Raw genomic sequence first — 26,645 nt, forward strand, 5'->3', positions numbered from 1 at the left:
TACTTCACACCACTGGTCAATTGCCACACTCATTACCTTGGGCCTCGAGGCTGTGTGTGTGTGTGTGTGTGTGAGAGACATTTCACAACAGGTTTCTTTATTTCAACTGATTGTTTGAATGACTTCTGATTGGTTAATCATTCTTCATTCTTTATTTCGCAACAAAGCATCCTTCACTCATGTTGCCAAACATACTCTTGTAAAACTGACCATCCTACCGATCCTCGACTTCGGCGATGTCATTTACAAAATAGCCTCCAACACTCTACTCAGCAAACTGGATGTAGTCTATCACAGTGCCATCTGTTTTGTCACCAAAGCCCCATATACTACCCACCATTGCGACCTGTACGCTCTCGTTGGCTGGCCCTCGCTTCATACTCATCGCCAAACCCACTGGCTCCATGTCATCTACAAGAACCTGCTAGGTAAAGTCCCCCCTTATCTCAGCTCACTGGTCACCATAGCAGCACCCACTCGTAGCACGTGCTCCAGCAGGTATATTTCTCTAGTCACCCCCAAAACCAATTCTTCCTTTGGCCGCCTCTCCTTCCAGTTCTCTGCTGCCAATGACTGGAACGAACTACAAAAAAAATCTCTGAAACTGGAAACACTTATCTCCCTCACTAGCTTTAAGCACCAGCTGTCAGAGCAGCTCAAAGATTACTGCACCTGTACATAGCCCATCTATAATTTATCCCAAACAACTACCTCTACCTTTCTCTCTACTTTGCACATTCTTCCACTGCCAATCAACCATTCTAGTGTTTTACTTGCTATATTGTATTTACTTCGCCACCATGGCCTTTTTTTGTTGCCTTTACCTCCCTTATTTCACCTCATTTGCTCACATCGTATATAGACTTATTTTTCTACTGTATGTTTGTTTTCCTCCATGTGTAACTGTGTCGTTGTTTGTGTCGAACTGCTTTGCTTTATCTTGGCCAGTTGTAACAGAACTTGTTCTCAACTTGCCTACCTGGTTAAACAAAGTTCAAAAAATAAAAAAAACTCAGGCCCGCTACCCTCCCGTTAACTCATGATTTGAAATTAATTGTGAAAAATAACACTTCGAGACTAAAGTGGTTGTTTAGAAATGTTATTTCTGGCCGAGGTGGGACTCAAACTGGGGATTTTGGATCCACTCTTCCCCTTCCTCAAAAATAAAATAAAATATAAATTTTTCAGCTTAATAAATAAACATTATTTAGAAGCCTCCAGTCTTCCCTCCCTCCTCCTAATATTTTCCCTCCTTTTTGTCCCCCCCCCGTTAACACACTATCGTTCCACAGCTTTGGTGCTTGCAACAGGATAGTGGGTTCAATTCCCGGGACTACCCAAAAGTTAAAAGAAACAACTGTCAGTCACTTTGGATAAAAACATCTCGTTAATGGTATACATTATCATATTAACTGTGAGTGAGATCAAAAGACAAAATTAAGGCTGAGGTAGAAAGACCGTTTTATTACATAAAAATGACACTTAAGATAACAAATTAAAAAATATGTTTTTTTTCAAGTTTGACGGTAGTATATTCTGTTGTACGCATGTGTTCCACACTATACCTGAGATCATGTACACGCTAAAAAGGAGAGCTGTGTTTTGGTACAAAGACCATTTTTTTATCTGGATCTGTGAAGAATTAAAGTGGTATGATGTGCATACGTGGTTCACTTACTGTGCCTCTCAAATGGGCACCCTATTCCCTATGAAGTGCACTACTTTATACCAGGGCCTACGAGGCTTTGGTCAAAAGGAGTACACTACGTAGGGAATAGGGTACGATCTGGAACAGTTTTAAAACAATAAGCCTCTCAGCCCAACAGAGACAGAGAGAAAGGTCTCCCATCCAAGGTAAGTGCATGTTTACCTTGGGATGTTCTTTAAAAGAGCGGTCACTCTCAAATAGGAGTAGCTCACTTTAAAAATGAAATAAGATCGACACAAATACTAAAAGAAAAGAAATAAAGACAAATCTTCTATCCTCCCCTCGTTAAGTATTTGTTCCTCAGGAGTCCTGTTCCTCCAAGCTCATCTCCTCTCCCCAAAGCGTCTGAAGAAGGACACAATCACAGAACTACTGTTCTGCCTCTCCAAGGGTTTATGAGCCTCTGTAGCAAACCCCGTCTCAGTCTCAGCACCAACTGGGGCCCACAGCGCGGTACGTCTCTGGAACAGGTCCCCAAGGCGGAATCTGAATCCTGGAGCCTGGCTCCCTCCAGTCTCATCCAGGGAGAGAGAGCGAAGCATGGGGCCCTGGGACAGAGCTCTCTGACTGGGGCAGTCAGGCAGGGACATGGGCCCCCTCCCTGCTTCTCCATGGAGGTCTGAGGGTCCAGGGTGTCCCTCCATAGCCCTCATCCTCCCCAGCAGCACCAGAGGGGGGCAGGTGGCGGTGGAAGGGTGGGAGGCGGTGGAAGGGCGGGTGGGGGTGGAAGGGCGGGTGGGGGTGGGGGGCAATGACCAGACACCATCGTCAAGGCCATCGTCGGCGCTGGGGGCGAAGAAGGAGTGTCGTCGGTGGGGGGTTTGGTTTTGGGGTGAGATGTGGGGGCTGAGGATGATCCAGGGAGAGCCCAGGTTCTCCATGCTGTTACAGAGAGCCAGGTCTACCTCTCTCATCTCCCTGGGGTGAGGGGTGGAGGGTTGCGAAATAGGGTGGGGGTGGAGAGGGTGAGGTGTGGAGCGTTGGGGGGTGTGGTTTTGGGGGACGAAGCTCGCTTTGTCACCCAACTCTGGCAGTTCAGGATGTTCTAGGTCAGCAGATAGCCTGCCTCGGCCAGTCTGGTAGCGAAGCATTTTCCTGGACACGACACGCATCCTCTGCACCTCTTCCTTCTCCTCGCCCGCTCTCTTCTCCTCCTCCTGGGTGGGGGGTGTGTGTTGGCGAGGGGACAGGCTGCGACGGCCACAGCTCTTAGTGGTCCGTTTCTGGTCGATGGACGACAGGCTGCGACGGCCACAGCTCTTAGTGGTTCGTTTCTGGTCGATGGACGACAGGCTGCGACGGCTACAGCTCTTAGGGGTCCGTTTCTGGTTGATGGAAGAGGCTCTATTTGACCCAAAACATCTCCACTGGTCCCCTGGGGTCGCTGTCTCCCCTTCGTTTTCCTTCTCCTTCTGCTCTGAAGGGGGGTCCAGATAGGAGTCCTCCTCCACCCCCCCATCCAACCTCTCCACCACCGCATCAGGGCTACCCAGCTCCCTGGGCCATCCCTCCCCTCTCTTCTTCTCCCTCTGCCCCTGGTCCTCCTGGTCCTTCCGGGGTGTCACCACACCTGCCTCCCCACCCAGGGTGCTCCCTCCTGGTCTGGTGAACCGGCTAGGCCCTGGATCAGCTCTAGTCTCTGGCTCATCGGCCAGGGGGTTGGACTTGGGGCAGGGCTCAATGGGCGAGCCCCCGATGGGGGACAACATCACAGGGGGGAGGTGGTGGCGTCTGCGCCTTGCCGGGCCCCTGGGGTGTATGGTGGTCAGGAAGCTGTGGAGGATAGACTCCATGGCAGAGCCAGGCCCGGAGGGCTCCAGATCAGAGCAGGTGGCAGTGGAGCGACGCTTGGCCACATTACAGAACCTCTCCCTCTGCCTGCGTCTCAGCTCGGCTGCCTCACGCTCACAGTTCTCCTGAGTGGGAGTAGAGACACAGCGATGGAGGTTAGAGAGAGAGGAGAGAGACACAGCGATGGAGGTTAGAGAGAGAGGAGAGAGACACAGCCGATGGAGGTTAGAGAGAGAGGAGAGAGACAACAGCGATGGAGGTTAGAGAGAGAGGAGGAGAGACACAGCGATGGAGGTTAGAGAGAGAGGAGAGAGACACAGCGATGGAGTTAGAGAGAGAGGAGAGAGACACAGCGATGAGGTTATGAGAGAGGAGGAGAGAGACACAGCGATGGAGGTTAGATAGAGAGAGGAGAGACACACAGCGATGGAGGTTAGAGAGAGAGGAGAGACACACAGCGATGGAGGTTAGAGAGAGAGGAGAGACACAGCGATGGAGGTTAGAGAGAGAGGAGACCACAGCGATGGAGGTTAGAGAGAGAGGAGAGACACAGCGATGGAGGTTAGAGAGAGAGGAGAGACACAGCGATGGAGGTTAGAGAGAGAGGAGAGACACAGCGATGGAGGTTAGAGAGAGAGGGAGAGACACAGCGATGGAGGTTAGAGAGAGAGGAGAGACACAGCGATGGAGGTTAGAGAGAGAGGAGAGACACAGCGATGGAGGTTAGAGAGAGAGGAGAGACACAGCGATGGAGGTTAGAGAGAGAGGAGAGACACAGCGATGGAGGTTAGAGAGAGAGGAGAGACACAGCGATGGAGGTTAGAGAGAGAGGAGAGACACAGCGATGGAGGTTAGAGAGAGAGGAGAGACACAGCGATGGAGGTTAGAGAGAGAGGAGAGACACAGCGATGGAGGTTAGAGAGAGAGGAGAGACACAGCGATGGAGGTTAGAGAGAGAGGAGAGACACAGCGATGGAGGTTAGAGAGAGAGGAGAGACACAGCGATGGAGGTTAGAGAGAGAGGAGAGACACAGCGATGGAGGTTAGAGAGAGAGGAGAGACACAGCGATGGAGGTTAGAGAGAGAGGAGAGACACAGCGATGGAGGTTAGAGAGAGAGGAGAGACACAGCGATGGAGGTTAGAGAGAGAGGAGAGACACAGCGATGGAGGTTAGAGAGAGAGGAGAGACACAGCGATGGAGGTTAGAGAGAGAGGAGAGACACAGCGATGGAGGTTAGAGAGAGAGGAGAGACACAGCGATGGAGGTTAGAGAGAGAGGAGAGACACAGCGATGGAGGTTAGAGAGAGAGGAGAGACACAGCGATGGAGGTTAGAGAGAGAGGAGAGACACAGCGATGGAGGTTAGAGAGAGAGAGGAGAGACACAGCGATGGAGGTTAGAGAGAGAGGAGAGACACAGCGATGGAGGTTAGAGAGAGAGGGAGAGACACAGCGATGGAGGTTAGAGGAGAGAGAGACACAGCGATGGAGGTTAGAGAGAGAGAGAGAGACACAGCGATGGAGGTTAGAGAGAGAGAGGAGAGACACAGCGATGGAGGTTAGAGAGAGAGGAGAGACACAGCGATGGAGGTTAGAGAGAGAGAGAGAGACACAGCGATGGAGGTTAGAGAGAGAGAGGAGAGACACAGCGATGGAGGTTAGAGAGAGAGAGGAGAGACACAGCGATGGAGGTTAGAGAGAGAGAGGAGAGACACAGCGATGGAGGTTAGAGAGAGAGAGGAGAGACACAGCGATGGAGGTTAGAGAGAGAGAGGAGAGACACAGCGATGGAGGTTAGAGAGAGAGAGGAGAGACACAGCGATGGAGGTTAGAGAGAGAGAGGAGAGGACACAGCGATGGAGGTTAGAGAGAGAGAGGAGAGACACAGCGATGGAGGTTAGAGAGAGAGAGGAGAGACACAGCGATGGAGGTTAGAGAGAGAGAGGAGAGACACAGCGATGGAGGGTTAGAGAGAAGAGGAGAGACACAGCGATGGATGTTAGAGAGAGAGAGGAGAGACACAGCGATGGAGGTTAGAGAGAGAGAGGAGAGACACAGCGATGGAGGTTTAGAGAGAGAGAGAGAGACAACAGCGATGAGAGTTAGCGAGAGAGAGGAGGACACAGCGATGGAGGTTAGAGAAGACGAGAGAGGAGACCACAGCGATGGAGGTTAGAGATGGATGGAGAGGAGAGACACACGCGATTGGAGGTTAGAGAGAGAGAGGAGAGACACACGCGATGGAGGTTAGAGAGAGAGAGGAGAGACATCAGCGATGGAGGTTAGAGAGAGAGAGGAGAGACACAGCGATGGAGGTTAGAGAGAGAGAGAGGAGAGACACAGCGATGGAGGTTAGAGAGAGAGAGGAGAGACACAGCGATGGAGGTTAGAGAGAGAGAGGAGAGACACAGCGATGGAGGTTAGAGAGAGAGAGGAGAGACACAGCGATGGAGGTTAGAGAGAGAGAGGAGAGACACAGCGATGGAGGTTAGAGAGACGAGAGGAGAGACACAGCGATGGAGGTTAGAGAGACGAGAGGAGAGACACAGCGATGGAGGTTAGAGAGACGAGAGAGAGACACAGCGATGAGAGAGAGAGAGAGACACAGCGATGGAGGTTAGAGAGAGAGAGGAGAGACACAGCGATGGAGGTTAGAGAGAGAGAGGAGAGACACAGCGATGGAGGTTAGAGAGAGAGAGGAGAGACCACAGCGATGGAGGTTAGAGGACGAGAGGAGAGACACAGCGATGGAGGTTAGAGAGACCGAGAGGAGAGACACAGCGATGGAGGTTAGAGAGACGAGAGGAGAGACACAGCGATGGAGGTTAGAGAGAGAGAGGCGGAGGACAACAGTGATGGAGGTTAGAGAGAGAGAGGAGAGACACAGTGATGGAGGTTAGAGAGAGAGAGGAGAGACACAGGATGAGGTAGAAGGAAAGAGAGAGAGAGAGCGGCATGGGGAGGAAAGAGCGAGAGAGAGAGAAGAATGAAGGGTGTGAGTGGGCTAAAACAGAGTTTGGGGGGGGGGTTGTTTTTGAGTGACCAATATTCAACTAAATGTGGACAGATGGACAGTGGGCTGATGGACAGTGCCTGTCACTGTGAAGACCACTATATTCTTTAGGAAATTCAGACTGTCCCAGATTATTCATCATCATCATCATGTGTTAACGTGTCACCTAGGGTAGCAACATTTAAAGTTTTATAGTCACATCACTAGTACAGTGAAAGTCCTTTCGTGCTCTTTCCCAACACTAATGCTATTTCTCCCCCCCCCCCCAGAAATCCTGGTTGGAAGATTCCTGGAATTACAAAGGAATAAGCAGGAATCTTCCAACCAGGATATCTGGGGGGGGGGGGGGGGGGGAATAGCATTGTGTAGAAAAGTTAAGAGGGATTTTTCAAACCTAATGTGTTCAGTCTCACCTGAACAGCCCTGTTGAAGCGCTCACAGAATGAGTGGAATATGGAGCAACAGACCTCCAGTCGAAACGTGGCTGGGTCTTCACAGAAATACTCTGCTAACGGCTTGGCTCAGGGAGTTGAGGTTCAACAGACAGGCCTGGAGGTCAGCCAGCCTGGCCTCTGCCCTCTGACAAGACAGAGACACACAGAGTTTCTACAGTCAGATCACTAGGTTAGCGAGAGAGAAAATATTTACAGGAAACTACTGGGGTTGAACGCAGCATTAGAACAGTGGGAGAGCGAGAAACAGAGAAGAACACTACAGGTACAGTTGGGAGAGCGAGAACAGAGAAGAACACTACAGGTACAGTTGGGAGCGAGAACAGAGAAGAACACTACAGGTACAGTTGGGAGAGAGAGCAGAGAAGAACACTACAGGTACAGTTGGGAGAGAGAGAGAAGAACACTACAGGTACAGTTGGGAGAGAGAGAGAAGAACACTACAGGTACAGTTGGAGAGAGAGAGGAGAGAGAGAGAGAGAACACTACAGTACAGTTGGGAGAGAGAGAGAGAGAGAAGAACACTACAGGTACATTGGGAGAGAGAGAGAGAGAGAAGAACACTACAGGTACAGTTTGGGAGAGAGAGAGAGAGAGAGAAGAACACTACAGGTACAGTTGGGAAGAGAGAGAGAAGAACACTACAGGTACAGTTGGGAGAGAGAGAGAGAGAACACTAAGGTACAGTTGGGAGAGAGAGAGAGAAGACACTACAGGTACAGTTGGGAGAGAGAGAGAACACTACAGGTACAGTTGGGAGAGAGAGAAGAACACTACAGGTACAGTTGGGAGAGAAGAGAGAGAGAACACTACAGGTAGCAGTTGGGAGAGAGAGAGAGAGAGAACACTACAGGTACAGTTGGAGGAGAGAGAGAGAGAGAACACTACAGGTACAAGTTGGGATGGAGAGAGAGAGAGAGAACACTACAGTATAGTTGGGAGAGAGAGAGAGAGAGAGAACACTACAGGTCAGTTGGGAGATAGAGAGAGAGAGAGAACAACTACAGTTACATTGGGGAGAGAGAGAGAGAGAGAACACTACAGGTACAGTTTGGGAGAGAGAGAGAGAGAGAGAGACACTACAGGTACAGTTGGGAGAGAGAGAGAGAGAGAGAGAACACTCCAGGTACAGTTGGGAGAGAGAGAGAGAGAGAGAGAGAACACTACAGGTACAGTTGGGAGAGCGAGAGAGAACACTACAGGTACAGTTGGGAGAGCGAGAGAGAACACTACAGGTACAGTTGGGAGAGCGAGAAACACTACAGGTACAGTTGGGAGAGCGAGAACACTACAGGTACAGTTGGGAGAGAGAGAGAAAACACTACAGGTACAGTTGGGAGAGAGAGAGAAGAACACTACAGGTACAGTTGGGAGAGAGAGAACACTACAGGTACAGTTGGGAGAGAGAGAGAGAACCTACAGGTACAGTTGGGAGAGAGAGAGAACACTACAGGTACAGTGGGAGAGAGAGAGAGAAACACTACAGGTACAGAGTGGGAGAGAGAGAGAGAACACTACAGGTACAGTTGGGAGAGGGAGAACACTACAGGTACAGAGTGGGAGAGAGAGAGAACACTACAGGTACAGAGTGGGAGAGAGAGAGAACACTACAGGTACAGAGTGGGAGAGAGAGAGAACACTACAGGTACAGAGTGGGAGAGAGAGGAACACTACAGGTACAGTTGGGAGAGAGAGAGAACACTACAGGTACAGAGTGGGAGAGAGAGAACACTCAGGTACAGAGTGGGAGAGAGAGAGAACACTACAGGTACAGAGTGGGAGAGAGAGAGAAACTACAGGTACAGAGTGGGAGAGAGAGAGAACACTACAGGTACAAGAGTGGGAGAGAGAGAACACTACAGGTACAGTTGGGAGAGAGAGAGAACACTACAGGTACAGAGTGGGAGAGAGAGAGAGAACACTCCAGGTACAGAGTGGGAGAGAGAGAGAGAACACTACAGGTACAGAGTGGGAGAGAGAGAGAACACTACAGGTACAGAGTGGGAGAGAGAGAGAACACTACAGGTACAGAGTGGGAGAGAGAGAGAACACTACAGGTACAGTTGCATGTGTTTGTTTTATGGTTAAATGTTGTCACTGTAAAAATCTAAGTTCATTTCAACAAATGTCCAGAAGACCAGTAATTATGTGTGAGACTATTTGTGGCAGAAACTTGCCTTCTCATTGTGCTTTTACATTCAAGCAATATATTTTTATTTTATTTTATTTAACTAGGCAAGTCAACAAAAAAAAAAAAATATTTACATTGACGGCCCTACCGGGGAACAGTGGGTTAACTGCCTTGTTCAGGGGCAGAAAGGTGTGTGTGTGTGTGTGTGTGCGCGTCTCATCTCTCACCATGAGGAAGGTCTCCATCTGTAACTGAAGCTCAGGCTGTGTGCTGGCGTCCATCTTAGCTTCCTTCACCTTCTCCACCTCCCTCTGAAAGTCTAACTCCACCTCCTGCTTCTGCACCCTAAATCAAACAAAACACTGCATGTACCACTTCATCCACATTACCACAGTAGATACATGCATGTACCACATCATCCACAGTAGATACATGCATGTACCACATCCACAGTAGATACATGCATGTACCACATCATCCACAGCAGATACACGCATGTACCACATCATCCACATTACCACAGTGGATACATGCATGTACCACATCATCCACAGTAGATACATGCATGTACCACATCATCCACATTACCACAGTAGATACATGCATGTACCCGCATCACCACATCCACAGTAGATACATGCATGTACCACATCCTCCACAGTAGATACATGCATGTACCACATCATCCACAGTAGATACATGCATGTACCACATCCCCCACAGTGGATACATGCATGTACCACATCATCCACAGTAGATACATGCATGTACCACATCATCCACATTACCACAGTAGATACATGCATGTACCGCATCACCACAGTAGATACATGCATGTACCACTTCGTCAACATCACCACAGTAGATACATGCATGTACCACATCATCCACATGACCACAGTAGATACATGCATGTACCACATCATCCACATTACCACAGTAGATACATGCATGTACCACATCATCCACATTACCACAGTAGATACATGCATGTACCACATCATCCACATTACCACAGTAGATACATGCATGTACCACATCATCCACATTACCACAGTAGATACATGCATGTACCACATCATCCACATTACCACAGTAGATACATGCATGTACCACATCATCCACATTACCACAGTAGATACATGCATGTACCACACCATCCACATTACCACAGTAGATACATGCATGGACCACATCATCCACATTAACCACAGTAGATACATTCATGTACCACACCATCCACATTACCACAGTAGATACATGCATGTACCACATCACAACAGTAGATACATGCATGTACCGCATCATCCACATTACCACAGTAGATACATACATGTACCACATCAACATTACCACAGTGGATACATGCATGTACCACTTCGTCACATCACCACAGTAGATACATGCATGTACCACTTCGTCAACATCACCACAGTAGATACATGCATGTACCACTTCGTCCACATCACCACAGTAGATACATGCATGTACCACTTCATCCACATTACCACAGTAGATACATGCATGTACCACTTCGTCAACATCACCACAGTAGATACATGCATGTACCACTTCGTCAACATCACCACAGTAGATACATGCATGTACCACTTCGCCCACATCACCACAGTAGATACATGCATGTACCACTTCATCCACATTACCACAGTAGATACATGCATGTGCCACTTCGTCAACATCACAGCAGATACATGCATGTACCACATCGCCACAGTAGATACATTCATGTACCACATCACCACAGTAGATACATGCATGTACCATATCACCACAGTAGATACATGCATGTACCACATCACCACAGTAGATACATGCATGTACCACATCATCACAGTGGATACATGCATGTACACATCATCACAGTAGATACATGCATGTGCCACATTACCACAGTAGATACATGCATGTACCACATCACCACAGTAGATACATGCATGTACCACATCTCCACAGTAGATACATGCATGTACCACATTGCCACAGTGGATACATGCATGTACCACATGACCACAGTAGATACATTCATGTACCACATCGCCACAGTAGATACATGCATGTACCACATCGTCACAGTAGATACATGCATGTACCATATCACCACAGTAGATACATGCATGTACCACAGCATCAACATCACCACAGTAGATACATGCATGTACCACATCACCACAGTAGATACATGCATGTAACACATCACCAACAGTAGATACATGCATGTACCACATCACCACAGTAGATACATGCATGTACCACATCTCCACAGTAGATACATGCATGTACCACATTACCACAGTGGATACATGCATGTACCACATCACCCACAGTAGATACATGCATGTACCACAGCATCAACATCACCACAGTAGATACATGCATGTACCACATCAACATTACCACAGTGGATACATGCATGTACCACTTCGTCAACATCACCACAGTAGATACATGCATGTACCACTTCGTCAACATCACCACAGTAGATACATGCATGTACCACTTCGTCCACATCACCACAGTAGATACATGCATGTACCACTTCATCCACATTACCACAGTAGATACATGCATGTACCACTTCGTCAACATCACCACAGTAGATACATGCATGTACCACTTCGTCAACATCACCACAGTAGATACATGCATGTACCACTTCGCCCACATCACCACAGTAGATACATGCATGTACCACTTCATCCACATTACCACAGTAGATACATGCATGTGCCACTTCGTCAACATCACAGCAGATACATGCATGTACCACATCGCCACAGTAGATACATGCATGTACCACATCACCACAGTAGATACATGCATGTACCACATCACCACAGTAGATACATGCATGTACCACATCACCACAGTAGATACATGCATGTACCACATCACCACAGTAGATACATGCATGTACCACATCGCCACAGTAGATACATCATGTACCATATCACCACAGTAGATACATGCATGTACCACAGCATCAACATCACCACAGTAGATACATGCATGTACCACATCACCACAGTAGATACATGCATGTAACACATCACCACAGTAGATACATGCATGTACCACATCACCACAGTAGATACATGCATGTACCACATCTCCACAGTAGATACATGCATGTACCACATTACCACAGTGGATACATGCATGTACCACATCACCACAGTAGATACATGCATGTACCACATCGCCACAGTAGATACATGCATGTACCACATCACCACAGTAAATACATGCATGTACCACATCACCACAGTAGATACATGCATGTACCACAGCATCAACATCACCACAGTAGATACATGCATGTACCACTTCAAACATCACCACAGTAGATACATGCATGTACCACATCACCACAGTAGATACATGCATGTACCACTTCGTCAACAGAGATGTATATGATAAAGAATCCCCAAATCTAAAATCAATAAGAAAAAAACATTTCACATATTCCAAGCCAATAATAATATATTTGTAGAGCACTTTTCAATTCCAGAATAGAAATCATGAAGCTCTTTACACATTGTGAGCAACCAATTGCTAAACAACAATAAAAACCATGAGTTTGAATAATAGGTACAAGGTAGTAAAGTGGTCGTAATGGTAGTCTACCTTGCAGCCAACCCAATGTGTTGAAGCTGCTCAGGGAAGTTCAGCAGGGCACCGTCTATTTCCTGTGCTTGCTGTGGGTGGGGACAGAGAAAGAGGACGAGTTGGTTTCGTTACTGTAGAATGTTTTATCCTCGGAGCCTGGATGTGTACATTCACATCGTCTTCATTTATATTTTCATATTAATCCCTTCCATCCCTTTCTCACCCTCATCTCTCTCTCTCTCTCTCTGCCCTGCCCAGCGCTCCCTCCCTGCCTCCTACCCCAAGCTCTCCCTCCCAGCTATGTCTCCCTCCCCTGCCAGCTCCCTCTCCAGCCCAGCTCTCCATCAATGTCTCCCTCTCCTGGCGCCTCCCTCTCCAGCTCTCCCCAGTCTCCCATCCATGTCTCCCTCCCTCCCTCTCCAGCTCTCCCCGTCTCCCTCCCTCCCTCTCCAGCTCTCCCCGTCTCCCCCCCCTCCAGCTCTCCCCGTCTCCCTCCCTCCCTCCCCAGCTCTCCCTCTCCCCCCCCTCTCCCTCCCTCTCCAGCTCTCCCCCCCTCTCCAGCTCTCCCCCTCTCCCTCCCTCTCCAGCTCTCTCCCATCTCCCTCTCTCCAAGTCTCCATCCAGGTCTCCCTCCCTCCCTCCTCCAGCTCTCCCAGTCTCCCTCCCTCCCCTAGCTCTCCCAGTCTCCCTCCCTCCCTCTCCCCGTCTCCCTCCCTCCCAGCTCTCCCCGTCTGTCTCCCTCCCTCCCTCTCCACTCTCCCAGTCGCCCCTCCTCCCCTCCGTCCAGCTCTGCCCCCCCTCCCTCTCCAGCTCTCCTCCCTCCCCAGCTCTCTCCCTCCCTCTCCAGCTTCTCCCCGTCTCCCTCCCCCGTCTCCTCCCTCTCCAGCGCTCCCCGTCTCCCTCCTCTCCAGCTCTCCCGTCTCCCTCCCTCTCCAGCTCTCCCCGTCTCCCTCCCTCTCCAGCTCTCCCCGTCTCCCTCCCTCCCTCTCCACTCTCCCCCGTCTCCCTCCCTCCCTCCCAGCTCTCCCCATCTCCCTCCCTCCCTCCCTCCCAATCTCTCCCCGTCTCCTCCTCCCTCTCCCCCGTCTCCCCTCCCTCCCTCCCTCTCCACTCTCCCCCCTCCCTCCCTCCCTAGCTCCTCCCCGTCTCCCTCCCTCCCCAGCTCCCCCGTCTCCCTCCCTTCCCCCAGCTCTCCCCGTCTCCCTCCCTTCCTCCCCAGCTCTCCCCGTCTCCCTCCCTTCCTCCCCAGCTCTCCCCGTCTCCCTCCCTCTCCAGCTCTCCCCCCCCCCTCCCAGTCTCCCTCCCTCCCTCTCCAGCTCTCCCCGTCTCCCTCCCTCTCCAGCTCTCCCCGTCTCTCTCCCTCTCCAGCTCTCCCAGTCTCTCTAGCTCTCCCCGTCTCTCTAGCTCTCCCCGTCTCTCTAGCTCTCCCCGTCTCTCTCTCTAGCTCTCCCCCCGTCTCTCTAGCTCTCCCCGTCTCTCTAGCTCTAGCTCTCCCGGTCTCTAGCCTCCCCGTCTCTCTAGCTCTCCCCCGCTCTCTAGCTTCTCCCCGGTCTCTCTACTCTAGCTCTCCCCGTCTCTCTAGCTCTCCCCGTCTCTCTAGCTCTCCCCCCGTCTCTCTAGCTCTCCCCGTCTCTCTAGCTCTCCCCGTCTCTCTAGCTCTCCCCGTCTCTCTAGCTCTCCCCGTCTCTCTAGCTCTCCCCGTCTCTCTAGCTCTCCCGTCTCTCTAGCTCTCCCCGTCTCTCTAGCTCTCCCACCGTCTCTCTAGCTCTCCCCCGTCTCTCTAGCTCTCCCCGTCTCTCTAGCTCTCCCCGTCTCTCTAGCTCTCCCCCCCCGTCTCTCTAGCTCTCCCCGTCTCTCCCCTCTCCCTCCCTCCCTCCCCAGCTCTCCCCGTCTCTCTCCTCCCTCCCTCTCCAGCTCTCCCCCCCCTCCCTCCCTCCTCTCCAGCTCTCCCGCCCCCTCCCTCCTCCCTCTCCAGCTCTCCCCTCCCTCCCTCCCTCCCCTCAGCTCTCCCCCCCCTCCCTCCCCGTCTCCCTCCCTCCCTCCCTCCCTCTCCAGCTCTCCCCGTCTCCCTCCCTCCCCAGCTCTCCCCTCTCCTCCCTCCCTCCCCCAGCTCTCCCGTCTCCCTCCCTCCCTCTCCAGCTCTCTCCCTCCCCGTCTCCCTCCCTCCCTCTCCAGCTCTCCCGTCTCCCTCCCTCCCTCTCCAGCTCTCCCCCCCCTCCCTCTCCAGCTCTCCCGTCTCCCTCCCTCTCCAGCTCTCCCCGTCTCCCTCCCTCTCCAGCTCTTCGCCCGTCTCCCTCCCTCTCCAGCCGCTCCCCGTCTCCCTCCCTCTCCACCAGCTCTCCCCGTCTCCCTCCCTCTCCAGCTCTCCCCGTCTCCCCCTCCCTCCCTCCCCAGCTCTCCCCCCCTCCCTCCCCGCTCTCCTCCCCGTCTCCCTCCCTCCCTCCCTCTCCATGCTCTCCCCCCCCTCCTCCCCGTCTCCCTCCCTCTCCAAGCTCTCACCGTCTCCCTCCCTCTCCAGCTCTCCCCGTCTCTCTAGCTCTCCCCGTCTCTCTAGCTCTCCCCGTCTCCCCAGCTCTCCCCGTCTCCCCAGCTCTCCCCGTCTCCCCAGCTCTCCCCGTCTCCCCAGCTCTCCCCGTCTCCCCAGCTCTCCCCCGTCTACCTCCCTCTCCAGCTCTCCCCGTCTCCCTCCCTCCCTCTCCAGCTCTCCCCCCCTCCTCCCCGTCTCCTCCCTCCCTAGCTCTCCCCGTCTCCCTCCCTCTCTAGCTCTCCCCGTCTCTCCCCGTCTCTCTAGCTCTCCCCGTCTCTCTAGCTCTCCCCGTCTCTCTAGCTCTCCCCGTCTCTCTAGCTCTCCCCGTCTCTCTAGCTCTCCCCGTCTCTCTAGCTCTCCCCGTCTCTCTAGCTCTCCCCGTCTCTCTAGCTCTCCCCGTCTCCCTCCCTCCCTCTCTCTCTCTCCAGCTCTCCCCGTCTCCTCCCTCCCTCTCTCTCCACTCTCCCCGTCTCCTCCCTCCTCTCTCCAGCTCTCCCCCCGTCTCCCTCCCTCCCTCTCTAGCTCTCCCCCGTCCCTCCCTCCCCCTCTCTCTCCACTCTCCCCGTCCCTCCCTCTCTCCTCCAGCTCTCCCCGTCTCCCTCCCTCTCTCTCCAGCTCTCCCGTCTCCCTCCCTCTCTCTCCAGCTCTCCCCGTCTCCTCCTCTCTCCAGCTCTCCCCTCTCCCTCCCTCTCTCTCCAGCTCTCCCCGTCTCCCTCCCTCCTCTCTCTCTCCAGCTCTCCCCGTCTCCCTCCCTCTCTCTCTCTCCAGCTCTCCCCGTCTCCCCCCCTCTCTCTCTCTCCAGCTCTCCCCGTCTCCCTCCCTCTCTCTCTCTCCAGCTCTCCCCGTCTCCCTCCCTCTCTCTCTCTCCAGCTCTCCCCGTCTCCTCCCTCTCTCTCTCCAGCTCTCCCCGTCTCCTCCCTCTCTCTCCAGCTCTCCCCCGTCTCCCTCCCTCTCTCTCCAGCTCTCCCCGTCTCCCTCCCTCTCTCTCCAGCTCTCCCCGATCTCCCTCCCTCTCTCTCCAGCTCTCCCCGTCTCCCTCCCTCTCTCTCCAGCTCTCCCCGTCTCCCTCCCTCTCTCTCCAGCTCTCCCCGTCTCCCTCCCTCTCCAGCTCTCCCCGTCTCCCTCCCTCTCTCTCCAGCTCTCCCCGTCTCCCTCCCTCTCTCTCCAGCTCTCCCCGTCTCCCTCCCTCTCTAGCTCTCCCCGTCTCCCTCCCTCTCTCCAGCTCTCCCCGTCTCCCTCCCTAGCTCTCCCAGTCTCCCTCCCTCCCTAGCTCTCCCCGTCTCCCTCCCTCTCTCTCCAGCTCTCCCCGTCTCCCTCCCTCTCTCCCCGTCTCCCTCCCTCTCTCCCAGTCTCCCTCCCTCTCCAGCTCTCCCCGTCTCCCTCCCTCTCTCTCCAGCTCTCCCCGTCTCCCTCCCTCTCTCTCCAGCTCTCCCCGTCTCCCTCCCTCCCTAGCTCTCCCCGTCTCCCTCCCTCTCTCTCTAGCTCTCCCCGTCTCCCTCCCTCTCTCTCTAGCTCTCCCCGTCTCCCTCCCTCTATCCCCGTCTCCCTCCCTCTATCCCAGTCTCCCTCCCTCTATCCCAGTCTCCCTCCCTCTATCCCAGTCTCCCTCCCTCTATCCCAGTCTCCCTCCCTCTATCCCAGTCTCCCTCCCTCTATCCCAGTCTCCCTCCCTCTATCCCAGTCTCCCTCCCTCTATCCCAGTCTCCCTCCCTCTATCCCAGTCTCCCTCCCTCTATCCCAGTCTCCCTCCCTCTATCCCAGTCTCCCTCCCTCTATCCCAGTCTCCCTCCCTCTATCCCTCTCTCCCCCCCTCTCTCCCCGTCTCCCTCCCCGTCTCCCTCCCTCTCTCCCCGTCTCCCTCCCTCTCTCTCCAGCTCTCCCCGTCTCCCTCCCTCTCTCTCCAGCTCTCCCCGTCTCCCTCCCTCTCCAGCTCTCCCCCTCACCATGGTGACGTAGTGCAAGAGGTTCATGCCAGGTTTGTTGGCCTTGGTGTCTGCCAGCTTTAGTAGAGATGCCATCCTGAAACCGATGGCACTGCCAGCGTACCCGCCCTAAAACAACAGTTCACCGTCACTGCCTACATACACCACACAATAACCTATACACTTTAGTCATTTAGCAGACAGACACTAACGAATAGACGGCACATTGAAAGAACACCGTTTGAAAACAAAGCCCACGTACAGTATTATATGATAGTAGAGAATACACACGTAATTGTAAGTCCTAGATAGTAGATCATTGCGTTACGTACAGCATTCATGTAGTTCCCGGCCTTCAACACCAGGCGGATGATTGAGTGGAGATCATCGCAGACCAACAGCTCTGAGGGACAGAGAGAGAGAGAATTATTGTTCACTTGCTTTGGCAATGTTTACATACATGTCTCCCCTGAAAATAAAGCCCTTTGAATTGAAAGACAGTGAGAAATAAAGAGAAAGAGAGAGAAATAAAGAGAAAGAGCATTAAGCAGTGGGACAGAGGTGGAGCAGCGTATCACCATTAGCTGCTTTGGTCATGACAGCGATGGAGTGTTTCATCTCATCTATCAGAGGGAACAATTCTTCTCTCAGCATCAGAGTCCTCAGACGCTCCTCATAGCTAGAGATAGACAACACCATCATCACAATCACCCCAACCCCCATCACAACAACTACCCCATTCTCACCCAGGTACTAACCTAGTACCCTCACAATGACCCCATTCTCACCCAGGTAGTAACCTAGTACCCTCACAATGACCCCATTCTCACCCAGGTACTAACCTAGTACCCTCACAATGACCCCATTCTCACCCAGGTACTAACCTAGTACCCTAACAATGACCCCATTCTCACCCAGGTACTAACCTAGTACCCTAACAATGACCCCATTCTCACCCAGGTACTTTAACTAGCAGCACCATGAAGAGGTCTGGCTCACACAGCTGGGTCAGGTCTCCACTGAACGACCGCAGCTTCTTCACCTGGTGGGAGGACAACGCATCATCAGTACCATCAGACAGACAGCACCAAGGAGCATAAAGAAACGCATGTAACGACAGATCACTGGTAAAGCCCTGGGCTGGAGCTAAACGACAGATCACTGGTAAAGCCCTGGAGCTAAACGACAGATCACTGGTAATGCCCCGGGCTGGAGCTAAACGACAGATCACTGGTAATGCCCCGGGCTGGAGCTAAACGACAGATCACTGGAGTAATGCCCCGGGCTGGAGCTAAACGACAGATCACTGGTGTAATGCCCCGGGCTGGAGCTAAACGACAGATCACTGGTGTAATGCCCCGGGCTGGAGCTAAACGACAGATCACTGGTGTAATGCCCCGGGCTGGAGCTAAACGACAGATCACTGGTGTAATGCCCCGGGCTGGAGCTAAACGACAGATCACTGGTGTAATGCCCCGGGCTGGAGCTAAACGACAGATCACTGGTAAAGCCCCGGGCTGGAGCTAAACGACAGATCACTGGTAAAGCCCCGGGCTGGAGCTAAACGACAGATCACTGGTAAAGCCCCGGGCTGGAGCTAAACGACAGATCACTGGTAAAGCCCCGGGCTGGAGCTAAACGACAGATCACTGATGTAAAGCCCCGGGCTGGAGCTAAACGACAGATCACTGATGTAAAGCCCCGGGCTGGAGCTAAACGACAGATCACTGATGTAAAGCCCCGGGCTGGAGCTAAACGACAGATCACTGATGTAAAGCCCCGGGCTGGAGCTAAACGACAGATCACTGGTAAAGCCCCGGGCTGGAGCTAAACGACAGATCACTGGTAAAGCCCCGGGCTGGAGCTAAACGACAGATCACTGGTAAAGCCCCGGGCTGGAGCATGTGATGGAGAAAAGAGGGTGGTTAGTTAGGCTGCGTTTACACAGGCAGCACAATTGTGATCTTTTTTTCACTAATTGGTATTTTGACCAATCAGATCAGCTCAGATGTGAAATGTTCTCATGTGGTTGGCCAAAAGACCAAGTAGTGGGGGGAGTATCAGAATTGTAACAATGGCTGCATTTAGACCTCTCCCTCCTCTGGCAGTAGTTTACAGTGTGATGAGTGAGCATAAGAAAATAGTTATGGGGTTAGCTAGTTACTTACCTCTCCCTCCTCTGGCAGTAGTTTACAGTGTGATGAGTGAGCATAAGAAAATAGTTATGGGGTTAGCTAGTTACTTACCTCTCCCTCCTCTGGCAGTAGTTTACAGAGCTCCTTAAGTTTTCCTGCTCCAAACCTCAGCCAGTTCCCCCTTCTGACGTCATCCACTATGTCCCTCACCGGCCTACAGGGGGAGACAAAGAACAGCCCACAGTGCATAGGTCACCCTAATCTCACTTGCGCCATGGAAAAGTAGTCTCGTGGAAATACAGCGACTGCCTTCAGTTATGTACATACGGAAATATCCAAGTTCTCTCTCTCTCTCTCTCACACAAATAAAACAAGGATGCATTGTCATTCCAACGTCACCAACCATTCATGTCTACACACACACACAATCTATATAGCATCGATTCCAATAGATTCCATTCAAGGGCAGATGTCATTGAGAAACACAGAACCACAGTGACGTCTGCAGTAGGTACATTTGTTAGTCAAAGTTAGGGCTGGCTGGACATTGAATTAACGTTATGCATGTGGCAGAAATATAATGTTAAGAGCACAAGATACACTGGATCCCCTATAGCCAGGTGACAAGACTGGATCCCCTATAGCCAGGTGACAAGACTGGATCCCCTATAGCCAGGTGACAAGACTGGATCACCTATAGCCAGGTGACAAGACTGGATCACCTATAGCCAGGTGACAAGACTGAATCACCTATAGCCAGGTGACAAGACTGAATCACCTATAGCCAGGTGACAAGACTGGATCACCTATAGCCAGGTGACAAGACTGGATCACCTATAGCCAGGTGACAAGACTGGATCACCTATAGCCAGGTGACAAGACTGGATCACCTATAGCCAGGTGACAAGACTGGATCACCTATAGCCAGGTGACAAGACTGGATCACCTATAGCCAGGTGACAAGACTGGATCACCTATAGCCAGGTGACAAGACTGGATCACCTATAGCCAGGTGACAAGACTGGATCACCTATAGCCAGGTGACAAGACTGGATCACCTATAGCCAGGTGACAAGACTGGATCACCTATAGCCAGGTGACAAGACTGGATCACCTATAGCCAGGTGACAAGACTGGATCACCTATAGCCAGGTGACAAGACTGGATCACCTATAGCCAGGTGACAAGACTGGATCACCTATAGCCAGGTGACAAGACTGGATCACCTATAGCCAGGTGACAAGACTGGATCACCTATAGCCAGGTAACTAGGTGACAAGACTGGATCACCTATAGCCAGGTAACTAGGTGACAAGACTGGATCACCTATAGCCAGGTAACTAGGTGACAAGACTGGATCACCTATAGCCAGGTAACTAGGTGACAGACTGGATCACCTATAGCCAGGTAACTAGGTGACAGACTGGATCACCTATAGCCAGGTAACTAGGTGACAGACTGGATCACCTATAGCCAGGTAACTAGGTGACAGACTGGATCACCTATAGCCAGGTAACTAGGTGACAGACTGGATCACCTATAGCCAGGTAACTAGGTGACAGACTGGATCACCTATAGCCAGGTAACTAGGTGACAGACTGGATCACCTATAGCCAGGTAACTAGGTGACAGACTGGATCACCTATAGCCAGGTAACTAGGTGACAGACTGGATCACCTATAGCCAGGTAACTAGGTGACAGACTGGATCACCTATAGCCAGGTAACTAGGTGACAGACTGGATCACCTATAGCCAGGTAGCCAGGTGACAGACTGGATCACCTATAGCCAGGTGACAGACTGGATCACCTATAGCCAGGTAACTAGGGTGACAGAATGGATCACCTATAGCCAGGTAACTAGGTGACAGACTGGACCAAGTAAAGAGAAAACACCTCAATGGATTAGTTCCATTGTGAAGTATGAGGCTGTGTCATAAAGGCATCGTTTCTCCTTTGTAACTAACAACTGGTCACATTAGCGATACAGTTGAATGTGTTTCAACATGCACTAATAAGGTCAGTTGAGAAGTCGAGTTGATGAACTGTGTGTTGGTTTAGTGGCGAGTCTGGAAGTAGACAAGGCCCATCACATCACTGATTCACTCACACAGGAACGGCTGATAATGTACACTGAATAAAACAATTAAATATATATATATATATATATATATATATATATATATATATATATATATATATATATATATATATATATATATATATATATATATATATTATTTATTTTTTAAACGCAAATTCGGTCAAATTAAATAAATTCATTAGGCCCTAATCCATGGATTACACATTACTGGGAATACAGATGTGAATCTGTTGGTCCGATGCCTTGAAAAAAAATTATATATACATATATTTTAAAAAGTTAGGTACGTGGATCAGAAAACCAGTCAGTATCTGGTGTGACCACCATATGCCTCATGCAGTGTGACACTTCTCCTACAGATAGAGTTGATCAGGCTGTTGATTGTCGCCTGTGGAATGTTGTCCCACTCCTCTTCAAATGGCTGTGTGAAGTTGCTGGATATTGGCGGGAACTGGTACATGCAGGTATGCACATTGATCCAGAACACCCCAAACATGCTCAATGGGTGACATGTCTGGTGAGTAATGCAGGCCATGGAAGAACTGGGACATTTTCAGCTTCCAGGAATTGTGTACAGATCCTTGAGACATGGGGCTGTGCGTTATCATGCTGTAACATAATGGTGATGGCTGTGGGTGAATGGAATGACAATGGGCCTCCGGGATCTAGTCACGGTATCTCTGGTTGTGCAAACCTACAGTTTCCTCAGCTGTCATAGTGGCTGGTCTCAGACGATCTCGCAGGTGAAGAAGCTGGATGTGGAGGTCCTGGGTTGTCATGGTTACACGTGGTCTGTGGTTGTGAGGCCAGTTGGACGTACTGCCAAGTTCTCTAAAAATGACGCTGGAGGTGGCTTACGGTAGAGAAATTATCCTTCAGTTCTCTGGTAACAGCTCTGGTATACATTTCGGCAGTCAACATGTCAATTGCACGCTCTCTCAACTTGAGACATCTGTGGCATTGTGTTGTGTCACAAAACTTCACATTTTAGAGTGGCATTTTATTATATGTCACACCTGTCAGGTGGATGGATAATCTTGGCAAAGGAGAAATACTCACTAACAGGGGTGTAAACCAAGTTTGAAAGAAATACGCTTTTTGAGCAAATGGAACATTTCTAGAATATTTTATTTCAGCTAATGAAATATGGGACCAACACTTAACATGTTGCGTTTATATTTTTGTTCAGTGTACTTCTCTGGAACCGCCTGCTGTAACTACAGCTGCTCATAAATACACTTCACATCTCTCTCTTTCACTGAGTCTCTCCTATCCTGGGGTACCCTTCTTCCCCCTGGGTCCATACCCTCCCACCCTTGAGCCTTGTTCCCCCTGGGTCCATACCCTCCCACCCTTGGCCCTTGTGCCATACCCTCCCACCCTTGTTCCCCTGGGTCCATACCCTCCCACCCTTGGCCCTTGTTCCATACCCTCCCACCCTTGGCCCTTGTTCCCCCGGGTCCATACCCTCCCACCCTTGGCCCTTGTCCCCCGGGTCCATACCCTCCCGCCCTTGGCCCTTGTTCCCCCGGGTCCATACCCTCCCACCCTTGGCCCTTGTCCCCCGGGTCCATACCCTCCCACCCTTGGCCCTTGTTCCCCTGGTCCATACCCTCCCACCCTTGGCCCTTGTTCCCCTGGTCCATACCCTCCCACCCTTGGCCCTTGTTCCCCTGGGTCCATACCCTCCCACCCTTGGCCCTTGTTCCCCGGGTCCATACCCTCCCACCCTTGGCCCTTGTCCCCCTGGTCCATACCCTCCCACCCTTGGCCCTTGTCCCCCTGGTCCATACCCTCCCACCCTTGGCCCTTGTTCCCCCGGGTCCATACCCTCCCACCCTTGGCCCTTGTTCCCCCGGGTCCATACCCTCCCACCCTTGGCCCTTGTTCCCCCGGGTCCATACCCTCCCACCCTTGGCCCCGCTTTACCTCTTGAACTGCTTCAGAAAGATCCCAACATTCATACTCTTCTTAGAGTTGAGGATTAAGACCTACAGAGAGAAGATGAAACACAACGTAGTCAGACATTAGAAACAACGACAGTCAATACTATTTCACAAATAAAATGCTGCGTGAACCAGTGACGGATTTGGACCATTTTTGGGGCCTTACTCTGACACCACCTGGTATAGGGTAGCCTAGTGTTTAGAGAGTTGGACTAGTAACCGGAAGGTTGCGAGTTCAAAACCGCGAACTGACAAGGTACAAATCTGTCGTTCTGCCCCTGAACAAGGCAGTTAACCCACTGTTCCTAGGCCGTCATTGAAAATAAGAATGTGTTCTTAACTGACTTGCCTGGTTAAATAAAGGTAAAATAAATATAGTTCATGGATGGCAGGAAGCACCAGTGATGTACTGGGTTGTACGCACTACCCTCTGTCATCAAGGCAAATATATTTAGATTTGTGGCAACTTTTCTTTTTTTCAGTTACTACCCTGGAATGAGTAGGTGTGTCCAAACTTTTGACTGGTACTGTAATGACCGTCATCGCAAATCAACTAAATTACACTTTAAAAAAATAATTAAAATGACTTCCACGTCAACCAGTAAAATGGCTATTTGGCTAACTTTTGCTACAGCCTATGTGAATGAGCGTTAGCATTCTAGCTGATAACTGCTGTATCCAACAATAGTTATTTTGTTAAGCTCACAACCAAATATAATCTTAGCAAAACAAAGCTAGACTATGTTGAATGGGTGCAAGATGGCAATTGGTAGCCACACAGACTGTGGATCATTGTTCATGTGTTCCATCAGTCTTTATTAACAGAGAGAGGGTGTTGCGAGACAGAGAGAGGGTGTTGCGAGACAGAGAGAGGGTGTTGCGAGACAGAGAGAGGGTGTTGCGAGACAGAGAGAGGGTGTTGCGAGACAGAGAGAGGGTGTTGCGAGACAGAGAGAGGGTGTTGCGAGACAGAGAGAGGGTGTTGCGAGACAGAGAGAGGGTGTTGCGAGACAGAGAGAGGGTGTTGCGAGACAGAGAGAGGGTGTTGCGAGACAGAGAGAGGGTGTTGCGAGACAGAGAGAGGGTGTTGCGAGACAGAGAGAGGGTGTTGCGAGACAGAGAGAGGGTGTTGCGAGACAGAGAGAGGGTGTTGCGAGACAGAGAGAGGGTGTTGTGTTGGTTTGGTAACTTAGTCCCAATGGTGCTCAAACCTCTCATCTGTGACTCCCCCCAGCTTTTCCATGTATTTGACCTATTCCAGTACTAGCACACACTCAATCCCCCTTCCCTGTACTCACCCTCTGTAGGCCCTGTGTGGATAGGGACAGGCCCCTGATGGTCTTCTTGACAGGCCCAGTCTTTCGCAGAGGCAGTTGAGTGTCAGACTGGCTAAACATCTCCTCCATCCTCTGGGTGTCCAGCTCAAATTCCACCATGGGCCTCTGGGACGTCCACACGTTCTTCTTCCCAAGGACTGACTGATGGGGGATGGCATCCCAGTTAAAGTTCCTCATCTTGGAACGACGATGTACGCTACGGGAGAAGGCGTCGCAGCCTCCTCTTGGGGAGGCGGGGGGAGGTGGGGGTGGAGGAGGTGGGGGAGGTGGTGGTTCAGGGGTGGGATGGAGAGATGACTCCTGTGTGTTTGGAGGTGTGTGAGGGAATTGAGAGGGGCCAGAGGGAGGGGGATGAGTTGCTATGACTACAGCTCCTTCCATCGGTGTCTTGAGGATAGAAATCTGTTGTAGATCCAGAGGGGGAGGTAAAAGTTATATAGGCCAAGAAGAAGGAGCACAGATCACTGACGAGAGATGGGACAGAGGGACCTATGAGAGAGAGAGAGAGGAGAGAGAGAGGCGCATCTGACACATTTACATATTTACTGCCCAAGCCGACATGGCACAGTGACTCCACTTCTCTCCATGTCAATGTCCTGTGCCAAAATGTGACCGCAGTATCTGATGGAACTACAACTATTTGAATCTTCAGGGCTGTAATAAAATGTTGTACCAAACCATAGAACACTTGGCTCTAGGGAGGACAATGATGACAGTTCACACAAAGCATCCAATAGACAATTGGTGTTGTATATTCTCAGAAACTTGCAGGTTTCAAAAGTAAGTTTGGCAAACAGAAACGAGGCTACATTATAACAAATGAAATGGGGCTACATTAAAACAAATGAAATGGACAATACAACAAAAAAATAGGCAGGTCAATATATATAAATTAAAGTCGATTAAGTAAAAGTTCAAATTTAGCAGTAGCCTATAACGAACTTACTTCTTTACATAGTCAAACATATCCAACAACCACACAATATTGTGACTTTGAAATCAATATCTATTTTTCCATTAGAACATAGCAACAGGTTCAATCAATCTCTCTTTTCTTTATAACATAGTGACAGCTTTCAATTGATTTCAATCAAGGGCCACCAGCCAGTTGCTGGTGGCGGTCAACAAATGGACGGGTAAAATCGGTCATTAGCTAGTTTTAAATACAATTAAGCGCCAGAGTTGCATGCGAATAATCTAAAATACACAAAAACAATATGTTTCCATCTAATTAATTTGAAATGGTGGATAAAAGCCTGTGCGTGATGAGGTATGTCCATTAAAAAAAATACTTTTCCGATTTAAATTACCAAGTTAAATGGGTTCAGCTGCATTTTCAACTATACTGATGGTTTTGTCTTTAAACATTTTTGTGTTAAAAACTTATTCGCGTTGACAGGTAGGCTATAATTCTTTATTCACCTACCAGTTTAGATCGTATTCCAAACGCAGATGAACAATATATAGTCCGCAAATCGCTGATCAGCATTTCATTCTGCAACAAACCGTCTTGCATCTGAAACGTCAACTTTGGGTGCTGTATGGCTGCAGTACGCGCGGCACCGTGAAGAGCGCATGAATACATAGACACAAACATGCACTCTCACCTGATAGGAGCGTGCCCATCAATCAATCAATCAACTTCCGGACAGGATAACACGCCCTACATGGATTTCCTCGTTTATAATATGAATTCGGTTGTGTGAATAACGGCAAACGTATTTTAGATCTTTGCGTCAAGGATTTGATGAAAACCTACCTTAACATATGGAGTATGTCTACATTCTGAATTTAAAAAATCCACATTCATTTATTCAAAATACCCATTTTATTTAGCTTATTTTTAGACACTGTTTATAATGTACTCTTAAACATGTAACATTTCCAGTAAATGTTCCCTCATGTGGTCAAACGTCGGTTTTACAGGACAAGGCTGCTTCAGTTGAATCGGCA

The 26,645-nt window shown here is 50.6% G+C and overlaps 1 protein-coding gene across 1 annotated transcript; it reads right to left on the bottom strand.

Moving 5' to 3' along the window:
- Nucleotides 1-1,444: 1,444 nt before the first annotated feature.
- Nucleotides 1,445-26,312, bottom strand: fhdc3 (FH2 domain containing 3). Its single transcript, XM_031809589.1, is given in 13 exon segments — nt 1,445-3,624; nt 6,926-7,021; nt 7,023-7,091; nt 9,323-9,440; nt 12,741-12,811; nt 17,193-17,300; nt 17,504-17,574; nt 17,750-17,850; nt 18,128-18,213; nt 19,418-19,520; nt 23,339-23,400; nt 24,654-25,181; nt 26,119-26,312. Coding segments are annotated over 12 exon segments (2,898 nt in total). The 5' UTR covers nt 25,074-25,181; nt 26,119-26,312; the 3' UTR covers nt 1,445-2,031.
- Nucleotides 26,313-26,645: the final 333 nt, after the last annotated feature.

Source organism: Oncorhynchus kisutch, linkage group LG29 (genome assembly GCF_002021735.2).
Source record: "Oncorhynchus kisutch isolate 150728-3 linkage group LG29, Okis_V2, whole genome shotgun sequence".
Taxonomy (NCBI): Eukaryota; Metazoa; Chordata; class Actinopteri; order Salmoniformes; family Salmonidae; genus Oncorhynchus; species Oncorhynchus kisutch.